The sequence below is a fragment of the Anopheles gambiae genome, chromosome 3 (genome assembly GCF_943734735.2).
Source record: "Anopheles gambiae chromosome 3, idAnoGambNW_F1_1, whole genome shotgun sequence".
Taxonomy (NCBI): Eukaryota; Metazoa; Arthropoda; class Insecta; order Diptera; family Culicidae; genus Anopheles; species Anopheles gambiae.
Window position 1 is genome coordinate 20401625 of NC_064602.1, and position 19182 is coordinate 20420806.

Genomic DNA, 19182 nt, shown 5'->3' on the forward strand with positions numbered 1-19182 from the left:
CCGTAAACAAATAAAAAATACCTTAATTTAAATATTCGTGCTTCTGATTGCAATTTCACTCAGCCCAGTGTGCAATGGGCCAAATATTCCGATTGACAGGCTAATTTACAGCTGATCGTGTATTGATGATCTTCGCTGGCGGTTGCGACGGAAAAGGTAAACAAGGCAAAGGTGAAAAGCCGACGCCTATAAAAACAGTGAGTTTTGTTAGTTGTTTTGTGATCAAGCGCAAAAACAAGCTTTTGCAAGTTATAAGTAAATTAAAGTTTAACATTTCAATAGTGAATGTGAGTATGGCAGTTTGGTGAATACCGGTCGTGCAACGTGGAAACATTTTACCTGGTGAGTGCCGATCGATTGATCTTTTATTGCATTTTATTCGTGTCTTTCGTGGATAGCAATTATTGTAATGATAACATCATTGTGACTAAAATTAATAATTCATGTCGTTCTTTCACATCTTAATACATATAACTCAGCATAATTAACTCACATAATTAATTGTTAGATTGTCGATCTGTTGAAGTGTATTGTGCGAAAGAAATTTAGGCTAACACATTTAGATCACGTGATTCGGGACACATCATGTTCCATCTTGTTAATAGGAAGAGCAATTTTCCTTCGATATAGAATTAGAATTTAAAATATCTTGTATCTGCAAATATCTACTTACGTAATCCATCGAACCTAACGTACTGTGGGTGGGGATATTTGCCATCAATTGTCATCATCCGGCGCGCAAACCTTTTTACAATACATCATGCCGGCCCCATACGGTCCAAAAACCTGCACCATCAAAACAAATTTATTCCCAAAACTTTCTGCACCAATCAATGTGCAATCGCGAAATAAATAAACGCCTCGTAAACCTTATCAAATTCTGCCAATCGATCAAGCGTTCGCGCGTTCGCTTTCGCGTCAATGAGATAATTAATATGCTGTCTCCGAAACAATTATCTTTGATTGTGTCGCGAGAGATCGCACGGTTTAACCTAGTATTTGGGCACACGCTAGTGAAGAATGCTAGTACACACGCTTGCCAATGTTTACGAGCATCTTCAACGATCCTCCGGCAGCATCCACTTGGTGGCTACCCTGTTGGCAAAACTCAGTGGTGCTTCTGAGTGACGGAACTCATGCTGCCGGTACTTTGCCGCATGGAATGAGCTACCTTTGCGAAAGTGACCATATCTCAAAAACTACTCGTCACATTCTAGCGAGCGATACCGTTTTGGAATCTGCTTGTCCTATACAGGCGGTCCCCGAGATACACGGTTAATGGGGACCGAAAACGGGCACTAAATGCCGCGTATCTTGAATTTCCGCGTAAGTCGAATCTCGTAATTTCCATCCAAAATATCACAATTGGTAGTATAATTTTGTAAGTGGTTTTAGATAATTTATCAATTATTTTATATGATACTGACTGAATACAACTGTTTCAAACCTTTTGAAATGGTTTTTCACATTCGAGAAATTCTAAAGAGAAATGATTTTTATTTGCCAATTTATGTGTCAAATCAGTACAATTTGCCCAAATAACTGTCAAATTTAGGAAACTGCGTATCTCCGAATTCTCGTGTGAGAGGTACCGTGTATCTCGGGGACTGCCTGTAGTTAAAAAATCAATTTCTGTCTCTATTGGTCATCAAACAAAGATATAACGGAATGAGGGGTTTTAAACCAACTTAAACGGGGAAAAAATGACCCCTGATCTTTTATTAGAAGGAAATGTAGTATCGTTATCAAATCCTAGCATTGCAACTAGACATATCAAATAGCGTCGCACTGTGAAGCGTGAAGCCAAAATCTATTACATATGATGATATTTGATGAGAAGTCCATACAAAAGCAATCGCTTCACTGCGTGAAATTGACTCGACATGTCTGGATGCAAGGTAAGGTTAGAGAGCGTAGATTAACCAGCAACGGTGCGTAAACTTGTACAGATAATAGGTATACGATAAGCGGAATATAAGACGAGTGTGAAGAGATCAATAAAGAGAACGATCATTCGTGTTGAGAGCACGGAGTGGAACATTACAGGTATGCTGTATTTTTATCTTTTTTTCTGCTATTTTATCAAAACCAATGATTGGCTGCAGTACTTCCGATAATTTCAGCACACTTTCTAAACACCTTCTAACGTTATGTCGTATTCTGTCAACATCACAAAGCATTGATACTCCAATCACATGCAAAACATGTTCACAGTTTGTTCACTATTTCGTTATTAAAAATCATAAGCACTTTAAAGCGAGGTTTCACCAACCAAGCTGTGTGTAAGTGAGTGCCACTCAAATATCGTTTCAACCGGACGGCAGCGATCCAACGCACTGCTGGAACATGGAGAGGTTGAGATTGAGTGATTATTTGCCAGCAGGGCAGAGCGCGCGCGCTCTATATGCCGTAGGGCCAGCGTTCCACGACGACGCAGTGGCAAGGGTCTATTGTGCTGCGGGCAGACCGCGTGCAGTCGTTGTGGACGCCGGTACGTCCCCCCTCCCTCCACCTCTCGTAGTCGGTACGCGGAGTATATTAGGCGGTTCATATCGCTTGGCCTCTGCTATCAGTCGCCTCAGTCGCGGTTCGGCAGTGGTGCCCTAGAGATGTGGTTTTACTACGGCGTGATCGATTTTCTTACGTGTTGCTGCGCGTAAACCTCCCCACCAACCAGCGAGATCTCTGCTAAAGAACCGACTGTAAAGTTTGCGATACTTACTATTAACTCATAGTGAAATTTTGAGTGCGTGTGTGATCAAACAACGAAAACGGGGTGATACATATTGGAGTTGTGATTATAATTCAATTAGCGTTTGCGGAAAGTGGAGTAGTGGTTATTTAAAAATTGCGTTACTTTAGGCATTCGGTATCAACGATCCCGCCTGCGTGTGTGTGAGTGCTTTTTTTAACTTCAAACCCGGAGGGTTAGAAAATGATGTAAGTTGACAACTACAAACTCAAAAAAAAACATTACCAACGCACCTCGCTGTGAGCCACGTCAAGCACCTGCGCAAAGCTTGCGGTTGTGTCACTCACTGCCTGCCGAAGATCGATTTGAACCGATCGCGTTAACCTAGCTATGCAATTCTCTCTCTGTGTGTCTGTCTGTGTGTCGTGTTGTTCTGCATCTATTATTTCCCTTACATCATACAGTGGATCATTTCTTGGGGTCTTGAGTCTTTCCCATTTCTCTGGCACAACATTTATCTCGAGCGCACCCCTACAAACACCCTTCTATTTACGTGCACGCTGCTTATTGCGGGACTCCTACCATAGGTTACACACTAGCAAATAAGTCGAAACTCTGATCGCGATCGACACAGAAACCGATCAGATAATGTGGATCATTCTAACCATGCGATGCGTCTCCGAAGATGTGAATTAAGGGTTGTATGCTTATGGTGATCAATGGACACCCTTTGTTCATGGGGAGGGGAAACACCCTCTCCAGTGCCTGCGTGTACCGATCGGAAAAGCCATCCGGATGAGAGGTACCACTCCTCCACACTCGCGTCAACCCGGTACTCGACTGCAAACACAGCGCCTCTAGCACAAGCTGTGGAACAAGAATGGTGGACAGGCCGCGTGCAAACATTCTGTCATGTATCGAACAAGTATTTGACATTATCTTGAAAAAGTGGGGAGGTGTAGTGTACGGGGGTAAAACGGGGTTTTGTGGGGCGATTTTACAACGCTTCCCGCGATAACCACATTCAAGATTCAAGAGCGCGTAGCACAAATGTACCTCAACCGGTAAATGAAGGCGGCGTGCTGAAGCATTCCACTACGCAGATGGCGCAGATAAAGCCTCATACGCGCACTCAATTGTTTGGCGTTATCTAGAAAGGACCAATTATGATGACGGATTTTTAATCCCGATTGCTAGAGTACACGGTAAATTGGGGATCAATGACTGGACAGTTTTGGCCAGTTCGCCCGGGTCCAGCATATCACACGTGGTTATGCCTGTGACAAATGGTTCTTTTATTTTTAGACGAGCTAGTTTTCGGGCATCCATCAGGTGCGAATGAACTTTTTTATTAGAATACATACACGGTTCAGTCTATTTCCGGTTTCGGTTTGGCGAGGTAATTTTCCAGGCCCATTACGGAACTCGTTGTACAAAATGTGCAAAACGGGGTTTTTTGAGGGCTGATTTTTTTCCAAACATGATCGTACATCTATGGAATCTATGGATGAATACATTAGAGAGAGAGATAATGATGGCCGCGACGCCAATGGCGACGACGATCAGCAGCAACCCATTCGTCCGTCCGTCCTCTCTATCAGGGTTGTTTCTGAATGAGAATAATAGAATTGTTGCAAAAAAAGCCCTCCACACACACACATAAACACACATTATTGTTCGTATCGTGCATGTAGGGCTTATGGGGGGATGATGGGAGACCACCCTTATTATTTGATGCAGCTGTACCATTTGGCCTTGGACGTACGGTGAGTGAGCTATAGGCATGGGAGAGCATGGCAGCATTTGGTACGTGCCCGATCCACAATGGACAATATCTCGCACAACCCCGATTCCAATGTGAAGCCAAATCAGATAGAGAGCACGCGAGATCTTGCAGGGGGAGATCTTGCAAAGGGAGAAAGCACAAACCCACTTCAGTGCCACTGGCGGAGGAACAGTGATCTTTACCAAGTGCCACCGGCCGCTTATGCAATCTACTCGGATAAAAAACTTCCTTTCATTCGCAGTTTGTTGCTTCACTATGTGACACTCAGCATGACGCCCGTGACTGATTGATACGGCGGTCCGTTGGTTGGTTCGTTTGCTGGCCACCGGCCGGCTCGGCAAAGGGAGCTACAGGCGGGGAGATCCTTTTCTCTATTTGACTTGACGATGAATTGACAAAATAGGAGATAATTGAAAAACAACCAGCCAGGGAACCAGCCAGGGCACTACACAAAAGGTTGTGATAGTAGTACCTTTCCATTTGCTCGCGCTCCCTTCCATGCTGGATCGATGGCAAACGTCGTCGATCGTCATACAGTAAGGCTGTGACTGACACAAAGCGTCGACCAAAAATAGCCAACAATCCATTTAACACCCAATTGTGTGTTTGTGCCTTTCGGATTGCGGATGTTCGGAACAGTTTGAATGGTAATAGGAATGTGCCAAAATCGTCGATCATGCCAATAAATTTAACACCCTTGTTGTGGGGTGTCTTTCCCATTGCATTCACGCTCTCTCTCTCTCGCTCTCTCTCTGTCTTTTTGCCTGGCGTTTTATTAATTGAAGAATAAAATAGAACAAAACCCAGCTACACTTCCCGAAGATCACTTAAGAAACTAGGACTAGTTCAATCAATCATCGCCCAATTGTGATGTACAATTGGCCTACATTTGTTGGGGACAGGCTTCCCCGCAGAGTAGCCGGAATGGGCAATAAATAGTGTTTTGCGAATTTCATCTTTTCCCCCACCCAATTGCGGTGGTTCAATCGGAAAACAAACTGTATCCCCCGCTACGCGGGAAAGTGTGTCCATGTGTCAATCTGTCTGTATGGACTACTGTTTAACAAGCTATCAACTTTATCAATCACCTTCAATGGCGGCACAATTCCCACTTCCCACTACTTGCTATCTGCGATCTCGTTTACAAGCGTTCATGTTCGTGATCAATGTCGTTTGTGCGAGGGTTGCACATCGCCCGCCCAAAAAACAGCTTAAATGTTCCCCAATTTTCTTGCACACAAGGTCGTGTGACAACATCCTGCAAGGTGTGCCGAGGTAACGGGAACCCTTCAAGCTATTTGCTTTTTTTCTTCTTTGCCTTCCTTTTTTACATGTTAATAGGGTTGTGTGGAACGATCGCTTGCACACTTAATTGCCGCTCCCGATCGATGATGCCTATGCTCCAATTCGGTGCCCGATCACCTTGAACCGGCGGCCGGGCAAACATAAACAGACAAATTGGTACGCAAATTGTGCCCTTTTAGTGGTAAAAGTACCCGTCACGAAGGTAGACGCTGCCGGGAAATGGGGACAGTTGGTGAAGCAGTGGTACTAATTATCCTCACCCATCGTCATGTCGTTGTTACGGTTCTGGATCTCTCCCCCTCCACACACAACAACAATTAGCAACAACAGTAAGGGGTATACAGTTTTATTGTTATACAAGTGCCGCACGTCTGTGTCCCCACGGCTTTTGGAGAGTGGGAATGCACGTGGTCGGTTGCACTGTTGTCCACTGTCCACTCTAAACACTCTCGTTCAGGTGAACCCGTTAGCTACCGTGTGTGGTTGCGGTGTGGCTTGTTGGCGCTCTACTGTAAAGCTGTTGGGCTTATTCCGACGCGTGCTGGCACTTTTGAAGCGGTTGTTAAGTTTGAAGTATTTCCCCCAGTGTGTGTGTGTGTATGTGTTTCCGTAAGCTCACCCCAACCGAGCAATGTCTTTATATGGGCAATTAGTTGGTGTTCTAGGTAAGATAAAGTGTAGAATCATTCCAAAACTGTGACCGTAGTTAACTGCTGCGCCATGCTTGAGCAAAGGTCGTAAATGTCTTCTGTGCCAAAGCATGCTATCGTTTGCCGTAGCTCCATACCGAGTTATCAGTTACGATCACTTTTATTGTTCCGCCGGTTGATAAACGTAACAGATTCCGTCGAGACAGTTCTTGGGTGGTCATCGTCACAGGGTGTGAACTCCGGTTGGGTTGGTCTACCCATTTTCTGAAGGAGGTTATCGTAGCATCGGAGATTGCGGTGAATTCGGACGTCACGGCACTTCCGCGCCGGTTACAAGTGGATCTACCACATACCTGAATATGGATCCCATGAGGAGCATTTAAGATTGGGAATTATTGTTTTAAGATTGGGGTGTCCCCCATCTTGCTGTGAGCTTTATGGCCTAGACTGACGCTGATAATGGTTGTTGTGACACGCTAAGAACCCAAAGAGCAAAATGAAGACGAGAGTGAAATTAATAATTAGTATTTCAACTCTTGGCACACGATCTTCTCGCCCAGTGCTGTCTACAATAAAATACCTCTTCCAAGCTAATTACGACCTTAGCCGCTCTAGATCTTCTCGTTGGGCTCATATATCTGGCAACTCAAAACATGTAGGTGCTATCACAACAGTGTTACATCTAGTTAGGGATGGAGAGCTTTTATGGTACTGCGCACTGCATTATACGCAGAGGCTCGTGCAATCTTTTTTATTATCCTTGGATTCTACTATTCGGCAAGAATATATGGAAATTGTAGGTTTACTATAGGCTCCCATTTTAAGCAGTGACTTAAGGCGACGAACTCGATGTTCTTAGGTTACACAGGTTATAATCAGCGAATGTTGATAATTTTGGTCAAAGTTTCTGATATCTCATTCTCCTCCTTGGTATATTCACGAAGAATATTAGATCGTTTGGTTCAATAACCAGGATTGTTTTTTTTTGTGTGTGAAATTATAAAATGGAAACCAAACAAGTTCATCTTTCGCATCTTCAAGTTCCTCTTAAAGCAATAACAATGTTTTCTTAGCTTAACTTAGGTTAATAGCTCACGTGGAACCGACTTACACCCTTTTTTAGCATATTTTATTACGTTTCTGATGCTGTTAATACAATTTAAAACAAAAATCGAGTTGTTTCTTATGTAGTCCATGTAAGATGAACCTTCCTTCAAATTATTTTCAATGTGGTGCGATCATCTGCTACACTGCACGGCGATCGCTGGATACCCGATTCCGAGGCTGCAGCGTATGGGAGCTGCGCATGCGTCGGGTTATCCTGGGATGATATGTGACACCGCACGTGGAGCTACAGCTGAATGCCTGAGGCTACAAATCGTGGGAACGCCTTGCTTGTTGGTATAGGTTGCCATTATAGTAAAAATAAACATAGAGCATAATCTAAGCTCTAGATCGCAATGGTCAGAATAATGAAGAATTCTTCAATAAAAACCGCATAGAAGGAAATAAGATCATTTATGTTTGCGTAGTCCGTAGTCAGCCCACAGCTCATCTCGAGTTACACAGTAGTCCAATGGAGAGAAAAGACAGTTGGGCTCGAGTAAATGAATTGGGATATTGATGTACGAAACAAAAGTTTTCGTGATCAATTCCACCGTTAAAAGATCGTTATTTTGTGGTGCCTTACCCTAGTCATATAGTTGCAAAGTGCAGTAACGATTAGCAATTGTGAATCTTTGATTGTTGTCAAAACATTGAACTCATCTTTAAGCCACACTGTCCTAAAACAAACATATTTAGATGCGATCAAGACGGCGGAAGCATTCATAAACCGTTTCCACTGTGGTGCCCATCAAGAAGAACTGTGTGAAGATATCTTCATAACTGGTATCCTAAATCTTGGAATTCTAGACCAAATTTGATCCTCTCATTGTGTGCTGTCTTCAAATCATACTACACAAAACCATGTTTTTGTCCCACTTTGCTCCCGTGATCTACCCCATAACCTCTGCAACCGCTCTTACAATCCTGCACCTGTGTCACGTTGCAGATTGAATGTCAATAAGAAAAAGCTTCTGCTGCTATCCGTCCTAGCAGCGATAGTGATCGTCGCCCTTGCCGTCGGCCTCACCGTCGGGCTTCGCTCGCGTGACAGCTCAGACAATCAGCATGCCCGCCTTACCGGAGCCGCCGTCACCTCCAACGGCATCGAGTGTGCCGGCATCGGTGCAGACATCCTGCGGCGCAACGGTTCGGCAGTGGATGCCGCCATCGCAACACTATTCTGCGAAGGTGTAACCTGCCCCCAGAGCATGGGTCTCGGCGGTGGCTTCCTGGCCACGATCTACATCCGCGACACCAACACGGCCGTGGCGTTGGACGCACGCGAAGTGGCACCGGCCGCCGCCACCAAGGACATGTACGTGAACCAATCGTCGGTACAGGGCGGACTGGCGGTCGCTGTGCCCGGTGAGGTGAAGGGCTACTGGGAGCTGCACCAGCGCTACGGACGGCTGGAGTGGAAGGAGCTGGTCGAACCGACGGTACGACTGTGCCGCGAAGGCCACCTGGTAACGGGCTACCTGGAGCGCATCCTAAAAGGCCGCGAGCAGCGCATCCGCAACATACCAACGCTGCGCGATGTGTTCATCAACCCGGCCACCGATCAAACTTGGCAGGAGGGCGATCGGCTGAAGCGCCCAACGCTGGCCGACACGCTCGAGGTGATTGCGCGCGAAGGCGCGGACGCACTGTACAGCCGCAACGGGACGCTGCTGCCGATGCTGATGCGCGATCTCAAACTGTTCGGCAGCATCATCACCGAGGACGACTTTTACAACTACGAGTAGGTTATCCTTCCAGTCTGTGCGTCTGTCTGTGTCTAGGGTCAGGTATGATCTCGTCTAACGCTTTCGGCCCAATTTGCCATTCGCAGACCACGGTGGGTTGCTCCGTCACGAACCAGTATTAGAAAGTCTAGTCACGTGTACTCGTTCCCGCTGCCCGGCAGCGGTCCCGTACTGAACTACATGCTTAACATCCTGGACAACTACGACGAGCTGCGACCGGACGACCCACTGTCCTGGCACCGGATCGTGGAAAGCTTCAAGCACGGCTACGGCATGCGCACGCGCCTCGGCGACCCGGCCTTCGTGCCCGGCATCGAGGACAATCTGGACAAGCTGGCGAGCAAAACGTACGCCCGCTACATCTCGGAAACGATCCAGAACGATCGGACGCACGCCGAGTACGCACACTACGGCGCGGAGTTTTCCAACGAGCGCGACCAGGGCACGGCCCACGTGTCCGTCCTTGCGCCGAACGGTGATGCCGTCGCGGTCACCAGCACCATCAACAGTGTGTAAGTGTGTGTTGTGTGTGTGCTATGTCTATTGTGTATGTGTTCCGGCACCGTTCCTCACACCTCTTCCCTCCGTTGCTCTTTATCGTCTATCGACAGCTTGGGCGCAATGATACGCTCCCCCTCGACCGGTATCGTGCTGAACGACGAGATGGACGATTTCTCCACGCCCGGGCTGATCAACTCGTACGGGCTGCCCGCATCGCCGGCCAACTTTATCGTGCCCGGCAAACGGCCGCTCTCCTCGATGACACCGACAATCGTTACCGATGACACGGGGGACGTGCGCATCGTGGCGGGCAGTGCGGGCGGCTCGCGCATCACCACCGCCACGATGCAGCTGATCGTGCGGCACCTGCTGTTTGGCGAAACGCTCGGCACTATCATTAGGGCGCCCCGGATGCACCATCAGCTCGCGCCGATGTCGATCGAGTACGAGAAGGGATTCGATCCGGTCGTGATCGCCGGGCTGGAAGCGCGCGGGCACGTTTGCGTGCAGGCTGCGTCGGACGGTGGGTTTGCGGCGCTGACCGCAATCGTACGCCACGCACGCGGCACACCAATGTCCACCCTCATCGAAGCGACGTACGATCCGCGACGATCGGGCAGTATCGAGATTTTGCAGGATTGCACTAGCACTAGTTGTTAATTTGTGCTGTGCGAGTGTATGTATCCATGCCAGATACATACCATTAGAAAGATAGATAAAGGGAAGAGAGGAAGGCTGGAGCTGCGTGTGGGGTTCCTGTAGCGGTAGCTTGCCGTTTTGTTTTAGTATTGTTGCTAGTGATATTACAATTCATTTATGTCGACACCAGTATACGTCTGTACAATCGTTACCTAGTTACCAGATTTTGTATAATAAAATGAGATTTAAAGAGCAAACATCACGTGTGCGTACGTGCGATGTATAGCAACAACAGCAATGATGGGGACAGCTTCCTATTCTAACAGCAAATCGCACCGCTTCCTTTCCGCACGTAACACCATGACTAATCTTCGCGTACTACTAATCCAAAGCACCCAAGCGCGGTGTCATCCATCAATTACGTAACGCTTAAAACCCTTTTTTTTAACATATAATTACTATCCAATTCCTCTCAAACCCGGTCGATTTCAATCAATTTGAAGATGCGCATAAAGTTGTGAGTCTTGTTTGTACGAAATTGAATAAACATTACCAAACAGCCCTTCCAATGTATATGTAAAGAGCTACAAAAAACATGTTTGAAAGGCTTTGCTTACTTAATAACTCAAAAGAGTCTTAACACTTAATACTTAATTGTTAAATGTCTTAAACAATCCCTCGACGGGGAGTCTAAACGACCCACAAACTCAGCCAAACCTTTAGACGGCAAACAGTAAACGCTTGATTGAAATAGCAATAACAAACAGTGTAGAAACCCAACTAACGAAACACAATGCTTTTTGATGAGACTGAGAATATTGTTACGGATATTAGTTATTAACTTATCCGGCGCTATAAACGCTTTGCTTTGTCTTGGTCTGCCTCAGGAGTGTCCGAACCCCCTTACGGTCTCGCTCCTTAGTCTGCCAATCCGTCATTCCGGCCTCCACGCCATCTTGCCACCTCAATTCGGGCATACCACGCGTCCTATGTCCTTGTGGACGGCCTAAAAAAATAAGAAATAATTAAAATCTCGATTTCGTTGAATAAAGTAATTTCAATTTCAATAAGAATAAAGTAAATAAAGTAATGGTGATGGAAATCGATGTTTCCGTCGGAATCGATACCGGCTAGCTCCAAAGTTTTCTGGAATCGATTCCGGAAGTATGTCCGGAATCAGTTTCCGGAATCGATTGCGGAATCGGCTCCGAAATTGGTTCCAAAATCTGATCCTTAATTGGAATCGACAACGGAAATGGCTCCAGAATCATAATCGTTTCTGGAATGGGAATCGGAATCGGTTCCGGAATCGGAATCGTTTCTGGAATCGGAATTTAGTCTGAAATCTGTTCCGAAATAGGAATCGGTTCCAGAATCGGAATCGGTTCCGGAATCGGAATCGGTTGCGGAATCGGAATCGGAATCGGTTCCGGAATCGGAATCGCTTCCGCAATCAGAATCAGTTCCAGAATCAGAATCAGTTCAGGAATCGAAATCGGTTCCGGAATAGGAATCAGTTACGGAATCAAAATCCGGAATCGGAATTGGCTCCGTAATCAGATTCGGCTTCGAAAGTCGGAGTCGGTTTCGGCATCTTCACAAGAATAGATCGATCGAGGAATGGGAATCGGAATCGGAATCGTTTCTGGATTCGGAATTGGGTCTGAAATCTGTTCCGAAATAGGAATCGGTTACGGAATCAGAATCAGTTCCGGAATCAAAATCGGTTCAGGAATCGAAATCGATTCCGGAATCGGAATCGGTTCCGGAATCAAAATCGGCTCCAGAATCGGAATTGGCTCCGAAATCAGATTCGGCTACATAAATCAGATTGAAGGAGGATTCTTCCAGTGCTACATTTTGTGGCAATAGCACAGGCCAAGCCCGGAATAAAAAAAAAGCAACTTTAGCGTTACGTAATTGATGGATGATGCCCAAGGTGGCGTCGAAGCATGAACAGGTCATCTAGCGGGTTACGCGCCATCGATCCTGTTATCAGCGGCACGAAATTGACCGGCAAAACAGCTTAACTAACACACGTTCGCATACCTCCAAAAATGATGGAATATACGGGGACCGTACAGGATTGCATGTAACATTTAGCTTAGTGTGGCTTCGACTGTGCATCGGTTCGGTAGTAGAGTAGTAGATTTACACACTTTCCAGCAGCATGTTCTAACAGTGTTGTTTTTTAACCCCCATTAACAAGAAAAACAAATCAATGGCTTATTAAATACATTGTTTTTGCTTAAAAAAGAAATTAAGCAGTGCGTTTCGATAGAACACTCAGCGACCCACCCCCAGCATCATGAAGCGCAGAACCATTCTCTCGCTGCTGATCGCAGCGATCATACTCACAATCCTGATCGTCGTGTTTGTGCTAGCCACGCAGGGCAACATAACACTCCCCCCTCCACCGGGTGAACCTATCGCCCATCATCACCGTACCGGTGCGGTCGTCGCAAACGGTGCCGAGTGTGCCGCGATCGGGGCCCAAATCCTGCGCCAGAATGGTACCGCCGCCGACGCTGCCATCGCAACGCTGTTCTGCGAAGGCGTGACCTGCCCGCAAAGTATGGGCCTGGGCGGTGGCTTTCTGCTGACCATCTACGACCGCCAGAACGGTACGGTGGAAACGCTAAATGCACGCGAATCGGCACCGGCCGCTGCGGAGCGCAGTATGTTGCGCGTAGCGAAGGAACGCGGCCAGGATACGCGTGGCCTTACCGTCGCCGTGCCGGGCGAGTTGAAAGGATACTGGGAGCTACATCAACGGTACGGACGGCTGGAGTGGGCAGCACTGGTACAGCCAACGATCGAGCTGTGCGAACGGGGCCACCTGGTGACGCCCTATCTGAGCCGGATACTGGCGCGCGTTGAGCGACAACTGTACGCAGAACCCTCGATGCGGGAAGTGTTTATCAATCCGGCAACGAACCGCACGTGGCAGGAAGGGGACACAATCAAGCGACTGCAGCTGGCAAAAACGTTGCGCATCGTAGCGGCGGAAGGAGTAGACAGTTTGTACAGCGCAAACGGGACGCTGCTGCGCATGGTCCTGAAGGATCTGAAATCGTTTGGCAGTATTATAGAGGAGGAGGACTTTTTAAGCTACAGGTAAGAGCTGGATACAAAAAACCAAGAAAATGTTACAAAATAATGATCCTCTTTGTTCCCCCCCCCTCCCTCTTTTCCCCTTTTTGCAGACCACGCTGGGAGGCACCGGACACGGTAACGCTGGCTGCCGGCGAACGCGTCCACTCGATCGTCGTGCCGGGCAGCGGGACGGTGCAGAACTTTATGCTGCGCGTGCTGGACGGGTACGCGAACATGAGCGCGACCGATCCGCTCAGCTGGCATCGCATCGTCGAGAGCATGAAGTTTGCGTACGGGCTGCGTACGCGCATCGGCGATCCGGCCTTCACGCCGGAAGCGGTGGCGGTCATACGCAACCTAACCGATCCCCAGTTTGCGGCGTACGTGCGCGAGCAGCTGATCAGTGACGAGCGTACGCATGACGACTTTGCGTACTATGGGGCGGAGTTTGCCGACGTGGAGGACAAGGGAACGGCCCACATCTGTGTGCTGGCGCCGAACGGTGATGCCGTGTCGGCCACAAGCACCATTAACTATCTGTAAGTGAAAATGGGGGGGGGGGGGTTGAAAGCCACTATCTTACAAAAAGGAAGTCATCATCATCATCGTTTCCTTCCAGACTTGGCGCTAAAATACGCTCCCAGTCGACCGGCATCATACTGAACGATGAAATGGACGACTTTTCCACACCGGGCACGGTCAACACGTACGGGCTGCCGGCATCGCCCGCCAACTTTATTGCGCCGCGCAAAATCCCACTCTCCTCCATGACACCCTCGATCGTGACCGATCGGAACGGTGCGGTCCGGATGGTGCTGGGTGGTGCGGGTGGTTCGCGCATTACCAGCGCAACGGCCGTCATGATCTATCGGCATCTGGTGTTTGGTGATGATCTCGCCACGATCATGAACGAGAAGCGACTGCACCATCAGCTGGCCCCGATGTGGGTCGACTATGAGGCTGGCTTTCCGCAGACCGTGCTGGATGGGCTGGTAGCGAAAGGGCACCGGGTGAAGGAGAAAACGCCGGACGCTGGGTTTGCGGCGGCGACCGGCATTGTGCAGGATGCAGCGGAACATCTGGTGCAGGCGGCTTACGATCCACGGCGCGGTGGCAGTGTGGAGATTGTGAAAATGTAAGGTGCGCACAGTTGAGGCGCATACGCGGGGTAAACGTAAGGGGAACGGTTTTGGGTGGGAGTTGGTTTAAATGTAATCTTTATAATTGAAGTATTTACCGACAAATAAAATGGCACACAAACAAGTGTTTGAGGACATTAAAAGTTTAAACGTTTGTTAAAGAGAAAGCAACACGTCGAGCGATCACATCCGCTGTTCATGAAGAGTGGGTACGATATTGTGATTGTTGTGGCGTAGGAATTTAACTTTAACTATTTAACAATCCAACATACATGAAAATGTAAAAAATCTTATTAACTACTTTCAATTTGTCATGTCATTTTCCGTTCGACCTTCCGTGCGAGTGCCGTGATTAGGCGCATTATTTGCAATCGTCTTTCGTGTTAAGCTTTCTGGCTCACCAAAGCCAAGCATAACAAGACAGAATTGAACCTTTCTCCTAAACACGACATGTTTAGCATTCTGTTAAAGATCATTCGTATAATCAATTGCTCAAAAACGGCTATTCTTCGCTTGAACGGTCCAGAACCTGTCTTCGTAAAGGACAATACCTCATAACTCGTGTCTTCTGGAAGGCTTGCCAATCTCAGTAGTTTGAGGAGTCCGTATTAGGAACGATTTGCTCCCGGATATCACTTATGACATCAATGTCTACATTTTCGACAATATACAGGTTTTTTTTGTATTCCAGTTATTTTTCGTCTTATCATATCCTTTTTTAATCGTTTCTGCAATTTATTGGCATCCTCACAATATTTTTGAAATTAAAAATTATCCAATGAAAAATGAGAAACGCTTTAAGTAGGGCGAATTTAAAAAGCATATAAAATTAGGAATTAGGAAACAACCAAATCCTAGGGAAAATCTGTAACGCGCTTTTTCAAATATTCTACTCATAATGCAATGTCACCTTTGTATGTTTTGTGTTGTAACGGGGTTTGTGATATTTAATGTTGGTGTTACTATCTACATTAACTGCACACGTATTAAAACTTTATAAATTAACATAAATGTATTATTAAAAATCTGACTGCTTGCGCCGAGGACGTTCTTGTAAGTGCCGCGTTACAACCAACGTGTTCGGCACCATCGCTCCCGTTCATTGGCCTGGCGAGCGATCATTGCCCTATCCTGCCGAACCGCTCTCACTAACACATCAACACGCTGGCAGGACTGTCAGCGGTGAGTGACTGCAATAACGGCGATCGCAAGTTCGGCAGGTCGGGTCACAACAGTATGGACTTGTCATTTCTCAACAGCACGGATAAACGGACAGCCGGATAACAGGTACCCGGATAAACGGCGCTTCACTGTAATCAGAAGCTCACGGAGCCCCTAGCTGGTAAGTTGTAATAATAATGAATACTCAGATTATAATGCTGATGTTGTGTATTTGTCCGAGTCACCAGATACGACACAACCGTTGCAAGATAGTAGATCTCCTTTAACTATTCGAAATTGATGCTGTGTACGACCTCCTAAGCAATTTATATCACAATTATAACCATTGACGTAGGTGAGACCTTTTGAAAATAGCACTATCGATGTCAAGGCTCTTTGTATAACGGCTTTTTAAACGAAGTTAAAAACAAACATAATCGTTATCCTGTTTTGGATAAAGAATTGAGTTTTAACAGCCGAAGAGATTGTTACATCACGTTTAAACGGTAATGCTTTCAGCATTGAGAATTCGGACTTAGAAGATATTCAAACGAATCTTACAAAACATTCGAAAATTTTATCGTTACGTTTTGAAATGACAGTCAAGGGGTGTAATAGGATATGTTGTCTATATTACAATGCTGGTGGTGGTTACATTTTCCTATAAACTGTCCTTCCGAACGTAAAACCGTTAATACAAATAAAATTGACCGTTAGCTGCGACGTTAATTGTAGTCAGCCATGATTAGTATTATTATTGTGACATAGATTTTGTTTTTTTTTAATTGAATTGTACCCCATCGCTCTATAACTGTTTCGTAGTTGCCCACGAACAACATTTCCTGCAAATAAAATTCCAAACATATGTTTACAATTTCGCTACCGGTTATTTTGAAATTTCAAACGCATTCCAAGGTACATCTACAACCCCTCTAGCCATCTTGCCCTTGTTTTGCCGAGTTCGCCCCATACGGAAACTCACCATTTTCGCCCCGCCGTTGACGGTTGCCGGGCTGTCAAATTACGGCGCTACCAACTGATGACAACTTCCTACTTTTTCGGTCTTTTCGACGTACAACGTGCTGAAGGTAGGAACGGTGCATTGTTTTCCTGCCCGAAAAATAGCGCAACAACAGTGAAATCGGCCCTGCTAACCGTGCGCTTTCCCTCCCAACAGATGGCTGATAAGGCTAAGAGTGCCCCGCAGGCAGTGAAAAAGCCGGCCGTCGCCAAACCGGCGGCCACGAAGGATGCGAAGCCGAAGGAGGCCGGCGCGAAGAAGGTGAAGCGGCTGCCCGTGGTGCCGGAATCGTGGCTGAAGATTGCCAAGTGCAAGCGCGGCTGCAAACCGAATGTGCTGCTCCAGCGCCGCAAGCTGCGCGCCGTGCGGCTGCTGCGCCGCAAGCAGAACCTGCTCCGCGCCATGAACTACGAGAAGAAGTATCTGAAGACGGAGCGTGCCGTCGTGGAGCAGGCCCGCATTGCCAAGGAGAAGGGCAACATCTACATCCCGGCCGAGCCGAAGGTGGCGTTTGTCATCCGTATCCGTGGGTAAGTGGTTGGATGGTCTTAAAAAGCCCCGGTACGAAGGTAAAGTGGTGGCCCCGAAATGAATGCTAATGCACGCCTTTCTCCTCCCCCTCACCGCGTTCAGTATCAACAAGGTTGCCCCGAAGGTGCGCAAGGTGCTGCAGCTGTTCCGTCTGCGCCAGATCAACAACGGCACGTTCATCAAGCTGAACAAGGCCACCAAGAACATGCTGCGCATTGCCGAGCCCTACATTACCTACGGCTACCCGACACTGAAGTCCGTTCGTCATCTGATCTACAAGCGTGGCTTCGTAAAGGTGCGTTTCCCCCCACCTCGAAACTGATTGCGCCCCCCTCGCCGTACTAACCTGCTCAATGTTCCTTCTCTCCATCCTACAGCACCGACACAGCCGCATTCCGATCACCGACAACTTCGTGATCGAGCGTAAGCTCCGTGGCCACCGCCTGCAGTGTGTGGAGGATATGGTGCACCACATCTACACCGGCGGCGCGTGCTTCAAGAAGGTGAGCAACTTCTTGTGGCCGTTCAAGCTGAACACGCCGACCGGCGGCTGGCGCAAGAAGAACAACCACTACGTTGAGGGCGGCGACTTCGGCAACCGCGAGGACAAGATCAACGAGCTGATCCAGCGTATGGTTTAAGTTTTCCCCGTAAAACACACTGCGCGTCCATCCTGGTCTGTCCGTGCCTGGCGGCGAACAGCGGCCGCCTCACCGGGTGTGGGCAGGGGCAGATTTGTGGAAAGCTTTTTTTTTTAGGTTGGTGTGTGTGTGTGCATCGAGATAAGTGGAATAAACGTGAAGAGAAAAGCCTCGAGGTGAAAAATCTAGCTGCTCTTGCGTGGAAGTGTATTTCAGCGTTAATTTCGTGTGTTACTTTGATGCGTACGTACAGCTGGGTGCGTGTGTGTGAAATGCTGCTCGGTTTAAAATGTGGCATTGTGTACGTTGGCAGAAAATGGCAGAGAGTGTTGGTGGCATTGCTTGGTTGCTATGGCGATTGAGACACATTCGAAGGTGGTGGTGGTGGCGTGGTGTATGTGTGCGTTCCGCAGAGGTGGTTTGTTTTAGTTCGTGATTGATTAGAGGAATTTTGTTCTTCTTCCTTGGCACGCGTACTTGTTCTATTGGTATCCGGTGGCGTTAGTTTTGTTGTTCTTGTTCATAGTAATGTGTTCTGGTTGTGTTGTGTGTGATCACTTAAGTCTTCTCCAACGGGGAGCTTTTCCGACAGGATAAGAAATCCTGATCTTTAAAGTGTCCAGGGGTGGTCTAGTGCTGGTATTTGTTGCTAGTTTTTTTTTACGGTCAACGCATAAAGCTCTCTAAGGTTTTTGAAGTCATTGGAATGTACTCGCGGCTGTTCCGCTTACCACTCTCTAGCGCTTTAGAATTTAGAGTTTTTGGTTAATAGAATACGCCAAACGTGAACCCAACATAGAGTAATGTAAATGCAAGCAAACGATTGTTCCAAAATTACAGCAAAATCGAGTTGAAGATACATCAATCCTACGTACCTTAAACCGATTGATTATATTTCGCTGTTTGCGGAAATATCAACAGCCTTTTGTTGGTGAATTTGCTCCACGTGGGCCCTTCATCTCGGCATACTTCACTCAGTGATCATTCGAATGGTCTCTATGGTCGCCCCACTCGGTAGCACAGGCTATGCATCAAACAAACACATCCGAATCAGGTCGTTTATTGTTCGTGCCATCCTCTACCAAAGCTCCTTCCACTTGATACTTGACGAAGAATAATCAAATTTAGTCCTCAAGAAAGAAATGTTTTATTTCAGCGTTTCGAAGAA

General features: G+C 47.2%; 2 protein-coding genes across 2 annotated transcripts; both read left to right on the plus strand.

The window, feature by feature from the left end:
- Positions 1-2470: 2470 nt before the first annotated feature.
- LOC1279883 (glutathione hydrolase 1 proenzyme) lies at positions 2471-14803 on the plus strand. Its single transcript, XM_061662993.1, has 6 exons — positions 2471-2940; positions 8487-9281; positions 9372-9797; positions 12730-13542; positions 13632-14060; positions 14141-14803. The coding sequence occupies exons 1-6, from the start codon at positions 2936-2938 to the stop codon at positions 14658-14660; spliced, it is 2988 nt and encodes a 995-aa protein (XP_061518977.1). The 5' UTR covers positions 2471-2935; the 3' UTR covers positions 14661-14803.
- Positions 14804-16805: 2002 nt separating this feature from the next.
- On the plus strand, positions 16806-18202 carry LOC1279884 (large ribosomal subunit protein uL30). The gene is made up of 4 exons (XM_552798.4): positions 16806-16909; positions 16999-17372; positions 17476-17668; positions 17751-18202. Exons 2-4 carry the CDS (start codon positions 16999-17001, stop codon positions 18012-18014), a joined length of 831 nt encoding a protein of 276 aa, XP_552798.4. The 5' UTR covers positions 16806-16909; the 3' UTR covers positions 18015-18202.
- Positions 18203-19182: the final 980 nt, after the last annotated feature.